At 61.7% G+C, this 10,530-nt stretch overlaps 1 protein-coding gene across 1 annotated transcript; it reads left to right on the top strand.

Annotated features, from left to right (window-relative positions):
- The first annotated feature begins 150 nt into the window (after positions 1 to 150).
- On the top strand, positions 151 to 10,530 carry LOC130152279 (C-type mannose receptor 2-like). The gene is made up of 5 exons (XM_056345540.1): positions 151 to 323; positions 3,553 to 3,622; positions 8,051 to 8,131; positions 8,888 to 9,000; positions 9,071 to 10,530. Exons 2-5 carry the CDS (start codon positions 3,599 to 3,601, stop codon positions 9,507 to 9,509), a joined length of 657 nt encoding a protein of 218 aa, XP_056201515.1. The 5' UTR covers positions 151 to 323; positions 3,553 to 3,598; the 3' UTR covers positions 9,510 to 10,530.

Here is a 10,530-nt window from a genome sequence, read left to right as displayed (position 1 = left end):
ATCTTGGGTAAGGGCGATGCGCCGGCGGCGGGGAGCTCGCCGTGGCTCTCCGCGGTGACGTCCCGCCCGCCGCCCCGCCCGGCCCCGCCCGGCCCCGCCTCAGCCATCTTGGGTGCGGGCAGGCCCTGAGGGCAGGCTCCGGCCGCCATTTTGATAGGGGAATGGGAGGGGCTGCGGGAGCCTGCGGGAGGCTGGGGTCCCCTGCCCCCAGGGGTCAGCTGGGGCCCTCGGGGGTTGCCCGGGGCCCTCGGGGGTTGCCCGAGACCCCCTGGGATCAGCTGGGTTCCTCTGGGGTCACCCGGGATCAGCTGGGGCTCTCTGGGGTGAGATGCGCTCCTTTGGGGTCGGCTGAGGTAATCTGGCCTCAGGCGGGGTCCTCTGGGGTCGGGGGAGGTCACCTGAGGGGGCTGGGGCCCTTTGGGATCGGCTGGAGGTCAGCGGGAGCTGGGGGGACCCCTGGGAATATCTGGGGTCCTGGGGGTCAGCCGGGGCTGGGGGGACCCGACGGCATCAGCTGGGGTCAGCGGGTGCCCTTGGGGACGGGGTTGCTGCGGGGTCCCCGTGAGCCCCTGCCCCGCTCCCATCCCTCCAGGGCCTCAGGGGCACAGAGGGACGAACTGGAGTGCCGTGGCGAGTCCCGTCACTTGTCACATGGTGGGGGTCGTGGCCAGTCTGGCATGGCCCCCCGGGGACAGCTTGGGGCCAGGACTGTCAAACCAGGGGGAACAGACCCTCCTCTGGCTTTGGGGTGCACTGGAGGGTTGGGGGCAGCACAGCCCCACTGCCAGGGGCACCCTGGCCGTCCCCGGGGGACTGACCCCCAGGCCCAGGCCTGAGCAGTGGCATGTGGCTGGGGGGGGTGGGCAGGTGTCCTCGGCTGTCCCCATCCACAAGGGGGCCTGGAGACCCCAGACTGCTACAGGGAGACCCCTGAGACCCCGGGCTGCTTTGGCACATAGGTGCCCTGTGGCTGGGGGTGTGTGTGGTGGGGTGCTATGGGTGCTTTGAAAGCTCAGGGCTGATCTTTAAAAATAAGAAAGAAGGTGGGAGCTGAAAGCACATGGAGGTCCCGGTGTGGAGCTGCTGTGGCCTAGGGACACCCCAGGCCTGTCCTGCCGTGGTCCTTTCCGGGTGCCCCCTCCCCAGTGCTGCTGTGGGAGTCTGGTGTCCCAGGGAATTGCTCAGCTCCTCGAGTCAGATTGGGACAGGGATGGTCAAAGCTCCAGCAGAGATGTGTCCCCCCAGGTGCGAGGGTGCATGGGCCCGGGGGTACGTCTGCTTTGCCAGGGGGGAAATCCTGTGAACCCCGCAGGCTGCAGCCTGTCCCCCCCAGCTCTTTTATTGGCACGTTGCCCATGGGTGAAGCTGATTTTCCTCCCGCTGTACCAGGCAGCAGAGCTGTGTGCCCCCCTTCTGGGGCTCTCCTCCTCCCGCTTCAGCACAGGGTGATTTGAGGTGCAACACCCAGTTTGGCCCAGTCTGCCACTTCCCTGCCAGGTCGGGCCAAGCCTTTTCTAGCTTATTACAGGCAGCAGCTGCACTCACCCTGCTCTGGGTTCATCTCTTCCTGCTCCTTCCTTTTCTCCCTGGGGAAAAGGATGGGACTGGGACAAACCTTGCCAGCAGCAGGACCCCCAGCCCTGCTTCCTGCTGGGATCCCACCTCAAACTTGTCCAGTTTCTGCTAGGTTTGGCTTTACCCCAGGCGGGGGTGAAGGGAGCCAGTGGGGGCATGGGCTTCTCCGTGCAGTGTGTGCCCCCGGGGGCCTGAGCAAGAAGTCAGACCTTGGAGTCAGGCCGCTCCCTGGTGCTTGCAGTCAGTACCCCTGGCTGCAGCTCCACAGGGCTTTATCAGCCACCCTCTTCTCGTTACCCCCACTGGAGAGCAGCCAGGACCCCCTACTCCAGGAGCTCCGCACCATGCGATGCCCCATGTCCCCAGACCCCCATAATCTGGAAAACCTGCACCCTGGGATCCCCAAGCATGGGACTCGGGACCCCATGTCCCAGGGTCCCCCCCAGCTGGAACCCTCACCCCAGAACCCCAGCACCATCTGACCCCCTCATGCCCCCGGGGGACTCCCTGTCCTGGGCCCAGCTGCAGTGGGCTGAAAGGGGACACATGTCCTGCTCCCGAGGCATTTCCTTGGTGCCTGTGGCCAGCGTGCGGGTGGCATCCCCTGTGCTGAGCCAGGGTGCTCGTGGCGGTGCTTGGGGGGGGCAGCTGGCTGAGAAGCTGCCAAGGAAGATGGCAAAGGAGGAGAAGCAGCTCCAGGCAGCCCCGGCCCAGCCCAGAGCTCCAGGCAGGAGCATCCCTGCTCAGAGATTGCCCCCCCCCCCCCCCCCCTTGCAACAACCGGCCGCATTGGCCCTGACGCCCACTGTCCCCAGTGCCCAGGGCTGCACCCAGCCAGGTCAGAGCACCCATGCTGCTTCAGCACCCACCCCACCCCACGTGGTCCTCCTGCTGGGGCGGGGGGGGTCAGGGTCCCTTGGGTGGGAGGGTGCTGCTGTTTGGCTTTGGCCTAGGGTAATGGGGTGAGACACCCACCCTCGGGTGAGTGGATTGCACTAGGTTGGATTAGATTAGCTCAGAACCAGAGACACACCCAGGTGAAGGAGGGAGGGATGGACAGACAGGTGGATGGATGAGGGATGGAGGAACGGATGTGTAGAGGGATGCAGGAATGGATGGATAGAGGGATGGAGGGATGGCTGGAGGGGCGGGTGGGCAGCTGGCTGAGTGCAGGGGGGCTGTTTGTTGCAGGTGATCTCGGCAGGGCCCCAAGACAAGGTTTGCTCCTCCAGCTCCTCGTCAGAAAGCAGGCTGCATTGGGACTGGCTGGGCCAGAGGGGGGTGCAGGGAAGGTTTGGGCAAACCCCACATGCAGAGAGGCATGGGGTGATGGGTGTCCCTTGTGTGGCAGCTCTGCTGTTTGGGGATGGCATGCAGACACCATCCTGTTTTGAAGGAATTTTTCACTGGCTGGCATTATTTGTTCAGTTTCATGTCTTGGCTTGGCTCTGCAGCCTGCAGTGAGGGCTCCTGCCTGCTGCTGCGAAGCTGATCTTGAATCACTTGGGGGTTTTCTGCTCCCCAACAGGAGACAGACGCTTGCCCGGACAGGAGCTGTGCTCAGTCTGGGAAGAGCCCTGGGGAATCGCGTGCTGACAGGAGCCATCGCTGGCTGTAACTCCTGTGTGTCTGCCAGCAGAGCCGGGATATTTGGTGGGGATGTGCATGGAGCTGTTCCTGCTGGCCTCATCCTCTTCCTGACCGTGGAATGCCATGACTCTGCTAGGGACCTTGGGGGAGAGGCTGCCCCTCGGCTATCAGCCAGTGGCTGCTCCCCGCCTTCATCCTTGCCTGGAGCTGTCTGCTGCTGTTACTGATGGATGTGGGATGGGGACATGGGGCCAGGGGCCAGCACAATGCTCCCCGGCAGGGGCTGTACCTCCCCTGCCCACCCCTGATGTTATCATATAACGTTGTGGTGCTGTCATGATAACATCGCTTGATGTTACCATGGGACCTCTCTCCACTGTTTTTCAGTGATTTCCGGAGTCTGGAGAGGTCCTGGTCGGCTGGAAGCTGGCAAATGCTGTCCCAGTTTTCAAGAAGGGTAAGAGGGAAGACCCTGATCATTGCAGCCTGTCAGGGTCACTTCAGTGCCTGGTAAAACGATGGAGAAGGTTATTCTGAGCGTGATTGAAAACCACTTGAGAGACAATGCAGTCATTAGTCATAGCCGGCATGGGTTCACAAGGGGAAGGTCCTGCTTAACCAACTTAATTTCCTTTTACGACAAGATCACCCATCTAGTTGAGCAAGGGAAGCCAGCAGATGTGGGGTTTGGGGAATTTTAGCAAAGCTTTTGGCACTGTCTCTCACAGTATCCTTCTGGACAAGATGTCCAGCACACAGCTAGGCAGATCCATCGTACCTTGGGTGAGCGATTGGCTGATGCGTTGGGCTCGACAGGGACACGGGACACGGCAGGCTGGCACCCAGTCATCAGTGGGGTTCTGCAGGGCTCCATTTTAGCACCAGTGCTCTTAATGTTTTTATAAATGATCCAGATACAAGAATAGAATATATATTAAGTAAGTTTGCTGGTGATACTAAACTAAGAGGAGCTGTGGGCTCCCTTGAGGGTAAAGAGGCCTTGCAGAGAGCTGGGCAATCACCAACTGTACAAAATTTATCATAGAATCACAGCACGGTTTGGGTTGGAAGGGACCTTAAAGCCCATCTAGTCCCAACCCCCTGCCATGGGCAGGGACACCTCCCACCAGCCCAGGTTGCTCCAAGCCCCGTCCAGCCTGGCCTGGGACACTGCCAGGGATGGGGCATCCACAGCTTCTATCAAGAGCAAGTGTTGGATCCTCCACCTGAGATGGGGTCATCCTGGTTATACATACAAACTGGTGCACAAGAGGCTGGAGAGCAGCCCCGCGGAACGGGATCTGGGGGTTTGGGTTGGTGGCAAGTTGAGCACGAGTCAACAGTGTGCCCTGGAGCCAAAGGGCCAGCCGTGTCCTGGGGTGCACCAAGCACAGCATAGTGAGCCCAGTGAGGGAGGTGACTGCTCCGCACTACTCTGCACTGGTGTGGCCTCACCTTGAGCCCTGTGTGCAGTTTTGGGCACCCCAATAGAAGAAGGACATCAAACTATTAGAACTGAACAGGCTTCTCAGGGAAATGGTCACAACATTCAAGAAGCATCTGGATGATGCTCTTAGTCAGATGGGTTAGTTTTAGGTAGTCAAAGAATTGTAGAAAATCTCAAGTTGGAAGGGACCCATCAGGATCATTGAGTTCAACTCCCTGCTCCTTACCCTGCTCCTCGCAGTGAGGTGGACTCAGTGGTCTTGATGGGTTAACTATGATTCACCACTTGTGCAACCTGCAGACGAGCCAGCTTCCTTCCTCCTCCCTGGCTGTTTCTTGGAATTGCAGAATCACAGCATGGTCGGGGTTGGAAGGGACCTCTGGAGACCATCTAGCCCAACCTCCTGCTGAAGCATGTTCTCCTAGAGCCGGCTGCACAGAGTTGTGCCTCCAGAGAAGGAGACTCAACCTCTCTGGACAGCCTCTTCCAGCCTTCTGTCACTTGCACCCTCAGCCACTTCTCCAGCATCATCCAGCCTTTTGGTGACAGGCATCGGGGAACGTCAGCCCCAGCTCACCCCTTTCCACAACACTGCAGGCCAAACCCTGACCACATCCTCTCATCTCTCAAGGTCCCGCTGGCTCTGAGTGGGCGAGTGCCTCTGTCCAATGCCATGCACAGATTTGGTGGTGCTGTATCCCTGAAAAACTTCATAAAAATGTAGGTAGGAAACAAAAGACTGAAGGCATTGTAGTCCGTGTCCACAGGATGTAGGAATGACGCAGTTGTGTTGATTGATAGAAAAGCAAAGTGCAGCCCAATAAATTAGTTATTATTATGCCAATATGTAGGACCATAGAATATCTTGAGTTAGAAGGAACGCATCAGGATCATCGATTCCAACTCCCCGCTCCTTGCAGAACTGCCTAAAACTAAACTACATGACTAAGAGCATCATCCTTGAACTTGATGGGCTTGGTGCCGTGACCACTCCCCTGCGGAGCCTATTCCAGTGACCGACCGCGCTCTCAGTGCAGAATCTTTTCCTAATGTCAAAGCTAAGACTGGAAGCCCAACCAGAGCTGCAGCACCGGGTTGAGCAGAGAAGGATGCTGACAGTGTCTACAAAATGCTGAGGAATACCGGAGAGGCTGCAGGTCTCTTCCAGGGCACAAAATACAGTTGCAGTACCAGGAGAATTCAGTCAGTCCCCCAGAGACTTGCAACTGCAAAACCAGGTTCAATGAAGAAATGATGCTCAAGGTCTCACACAGGACCTTTCCCTGCACCATGTCCTCAGCCACGCCGGGAGATGAGGCTGTCCATGAGTCCTGCTCTGCCAGTCCCAGACAATGAGCCTTGGCACAAGCAGGAGGAAACCCGGCATTGCCGGGGCTGGGGGGTCCAGGCTCTGCAGAGCCCCTCGACCATGCTCAGCCCTGCTGCTCCTCTCCCCTTGGGCTGGCCACATAGATGCGACTGGAGATAACCACTAAAATACAGCTCTGCTGCAGAGCCCACCATGCAGCCAAACCCAAAAGTCTTCCAAATGCAAAAGCCACACACAAAAAGTCCATTACATGGACACCTTAAGAAAAGGGTTTTCAATGGGAAAAATACGTGTTAAAAGGAAGTTAAATGGAGCAGTGAAAAGGGGAGGGCTTGCAGGTGAGGCGGAGAACTTGGAGCAGTGTGTGTGTGGCTGCAGGGACCCTCGCTGCCCCAGTGCACCTGGGGCTGCCTCCAGTTCGGTGCTGGCAGCCAGCTCCAGTAACTCAGCTGGAGCTCAGAGGGGGACAGGGATGGCACTGTCACTGCAGCTGGTGGTGGCTGAGCCAGGGGGCCCATGCCCTGGGGCGGGGAGTGGGGAAGGGGAAGAGCAGGGGAGGAGGACAATGAAGGTCTGCCCACCATGGGGCCACCACGCAGCCCCAGGGCCTGCCCTGTGCCCGAGGGGTGCAGGGTGGGCTGTGGGGAAATGTGCCCCCGGGGTTTTTGGCAATTCCTCCATCTGCCAGGAAACTGCTGTTTCTGCACATTTGAAGCTATTTCCAGTATCTGCATCAACCACAACGGTGGTTTGAGCCAACATGGGGAAAAAACCAAACCCAAAAGCCAGAAGTCCTGAAATACCACATCGGTGCTTCCAGAGCAGAGCACAGGCAGCCTGGGGGAGGGTACAGTGCCGGTGCTGGTGAGCTCTGTGCCACCGCTGACAGTGCTGGTGTCTTGCCACTGCACCTGGGGCTGGTGTGGGGTGACCCCAAGCAAACCATGTGGCAGCAGGCACAGACCCCCACTCTGAGGTTCAGCGCCAGTGGGGACCTCCAGCCCACACGGTGCCCGTTGCAGCCCCCAGCACAGTATGGGCACATGCAGCTTCCCCCGGTGCCAGATGGCAGCCCCCACGCCTGACCCGGCACAGATCCTGCTGGGATAGATCCATCCTCGTGCCCTCGGCGTGGCTTCCCGGCTGGGCAGAGCACTGCCCTGCTCAGCACCTGTGTAATGGTGCTGGTGGTGGTGATGATAACAGCCACCCTTCTCCTCGCTGCTAACAGTGCACTGCCAGCCCTGGGTGAAGCCCGCCTGTCCTCCCAGCAGATAAGGAGGGCGAGGGCTGGGGAGCTGGCTCCCTGCTGGGGTTCGGGGGTGCCCCACCATTTCTGTGTCTGAGGCTGCGAAACAAATTGCGTTTGAGATGCGCTTTGGGACAAAACCTCAGAGGCAGGGTCAGGGTCAGGGCCAGGGCCAGGGCCAGGCCATGGGGTACGGGTCAGGGAGGCCCCAGTCCAGGGCTGGGACATGGCCGTGTGCCCTGCGTGTGTCCACTTGGGGCTGGGGGACACATGTGACGCCCTGGCTGGTGGCAGGAACTGGCGCCCACAAGCTGCTGTGGTGCCCAGCTGCTGGGTTCCCTTTCCTGGCGCTTTGGGCTGCCCTTGCCGGCTTGTGCCAAGGAAGGAGGCGGCTTATGCAAGGAAGCAGCTCCCTGTTCCGGGGATGGCTGCAGCGGGGCCAGACCTGTACGAGACCCTGCAGATCCGCTACCCACCCAGCCCTGCTCGAGGCAAGCCCAGTCCCACTGGGATGCTCTGGGCAGGAGCAGGCAGCTGGCTGAGCTGCCTCGGTTCCTCCGCAGCAGTGCTGGGGTCCCCCGGTGTGGCTCAGCCCTGGCTCGGGGCATCTCCTGCTTTGCTCCTGCAGCACCGGCGCCTGGGTCCCCTCCTGCTGCATCCCGCTGGATGCTGGGCACCATCCTGGCCATGGGCATGGCGGTGGTCCTGGTGCTGGGGGCTGCCCTGGCAGCCCTCATTTCCCTGTCTAAGTGCTGCCAGGGAGGTCCCGGGGAGCCTGGCTGGGGCCGGGAGCCGGCAGGAGCCTGCGGGCAGCCCGGGCACGGTGCTGCATGCTGACCCGCTGCCCTGCCCTTCCCAGATGTGCAGGGCCAGGCAGAACTGCGGGAAGCATGGGCACAGCTGGTGGCAGCCAGGGCCTCTCTGCTGCCTGACCCCAGTGGTGAGTGGGACCCTGGGGCTGCCCCCAGTACCCCAAACCCTGCCCCTGTCCCCTGCTCATCCCCATCCCCAGCCTCTGCCTGCAGCCCCTGTCCTCCTCTCCTGTTCCCAGCCCCTACCTGCAGCCCCTGTCCCTTATCCCCTGCCCTCATCCTCATCCCCTGTCCCCAGCCCCTGCCCACAGCCCCTGTCCCCATCCTCATCCCTTGCCTGCAGTCCCCATCCCCTGTCCCCAGCCCCTGCCTGCAGCCCCCGTCCCCAGTCCCCAGCCCCTGTCCCTAGCCCCTGCCCGGGGTGTCAGGCAGCCCACAGACGGCTCCTCTCCCTGACCCCATGGCGGGTCTTGAAAGCCCCAGCGAGAGCCCGGCAGCAGCGCAAAGGCAGCAGGAGCAGCTCGGTAATGTCACTGGGGGGGATGGGGGGGGGACACCCATCCCTGGGCCACCCCAACCCGGGTGGCTGGCTCCATGGCTGCTACCTGCTTGCCAGGACGGTGGCTGCAGGGGCTGTCCCTGGGCTGGAAGTACCACCGGGGCAAGATCTACTTCTCGGTGGAGTGGAAGCCCTGGGAGGAGGCGGAGGTCCCCTCCTGCCCATGTAACCCCTGCCCGCGTCCCCTCCTGCCCATGTAACCCCTGCCCGCGTCCCCTCCTGCTCGCGTCCCTCTCCTGCCCATGTACCTTCTTGCCCGTGTGCCCCCTGCCCACACACCTCCTGCTTGTGCCACTCCTGTCCGCGCTCACGCCATGTCCCGCAGGACTACCTGGCACGGGAGGCGAGGGGAGGATCCTACTGGATTGGGCTGGTGGCCACAGGCCCCGGAGGCTCCTGGCGCTGGGTGGACAGGGCTGCCTACTCGCAGGCCCAGAGGTAAGCGGGGCTTGGGGCGGGGGAGTATGGCACCCCCAGCACCCCACACTGCCCTGCCCTGCCTCGGCAGTTTCTGGGCACCGGGGCAGCCAGACAGGACGGACTATGGGCCATGGGGCCAGGAGAGCTGCGCCCAGATCCACCCCGTGGGCAACGGCCTCTGGAATGACCATAACTGCAACTTCACCTTCCCCTGGATCTGCAAGAAGGGACCTGAGTGTGACCTGACGCCGGCCACACTGCCAGCCCCACACCCCACGCCCCCGTGCCAGATGAGCCCCCCGGGGACCCCCTCTCCCCCCTGGGGCAGGGCAGCTCCCAGGCAAGCCCCCATGCCGTGCCGCCGCTGCCACCAGTGCTCTGGACCCTGGCACCATCCTGTGGCACTGAGAGCCCTTTGCTCAGCTCTGATTAAACTGCCCCTGCTGCACCTCCTCTGGCTGCCTCTCGCCCTCCCCGCCGAGGGGGCGTTGACTCCACGGCCCCCACAGACCCCTGGCACACGGTGAAGCCCCCCCCACAAGGCCCTCTGCCCGGCCCAGCCCACTTTGGGGACCTTTGCTGGCATCAACCACGGTGCCACAGCTCACATCATGGGGGTCCCACAAGTGCCGCAGGAGGGACAGACCCAGCTCCTCACCCTGTGAGCATGGTGGGAGGGGGTGGTGGGACCCCCCCTGTGCCTGCTGCTCCCACCGGTGTGCCTGGCTGCATCCCACTCAGCATCACGGCCAGAGACGTGCCGTGGCTGCAGCCTGGTGTCACCAGTGCCTGGTACTGCTCCCCAGGCGCTTCAGCTTCACCGGTGTGGTTATGGACAGAAGGAGTTTGGGGTCCTCTCCCCCCGGCAGCCCCTCCGCAGGGCCAGGCAGCACCCACCCCATCCCTGGCACCCCAGCAGTGGCAGGAGAGCTGGGCACACCGGCTCCTGGCTCCCCAGCTCTGCCAGCACCCAGAAACTGCCAGGGCAGGACCCTGCTGTGCCCTGCACACAGGTGCTGGCTCCTGCCACCTCCCAAGGTGTCACACATGTCCCCTGGCCCCCAGCAGCATTGTCTGGTGACAACCAACTCCCTGATGCCACGTCCTGCCTTGCCGCCTGTTCATTTAACCCCCCACCCCGGTGACCCTGATGCACCAGGGGCGGTTGTACCCTGCCAGCTGCCCTGTCCCCCCACAAGGTCCCTCCTGTCGCCTCATCTCTGCCATTCCGACCCACAGCAGAGAGGACCCACACTCTGCCCCCCACCCCCCACAGCACTCAGCTGGAGAAACCCCACTCCGGGGTCCCTGGTGCGGACGGGACAGAGGAACCCAGCGCCCATCCGTCTTGCAGGCTGGCAGGCAAGAGTTTTGGAGAAACCGGGGAGAACCATCTTTTTTTTTTTTGACATCCACTTGCAGCCCCGTGGAGCCACTGTCCTGCGCACACGAAGCCATCTCAGCTCCAGGGAGATTTTTATGGGGATAGCTATTCGCACTCCCCAGCCCTCCCATGATGGCAGTAGGATAAATGGGTTTAAAACCTGC

The sequence above is a fragment of the Falco biarmicus genome, chromosome 1 (assembly GCF_023638135.1).
Source record: "Falco biarmicus isolate bFalBia1 chromosome 1, bFalBia1.pri, whole genome shotgun sequence".
Lineage (NCBI taxonomy): Eukaryota > Metazoa > Chordata > Aves > Falconiformes > Falconidae > Falco > Falco biarmicus.
The sequence above is the reverse complement of the archived record's forward strand: the minus strand, read 5'-3'. Positions and strand labels throughout refer to the sequence as shown.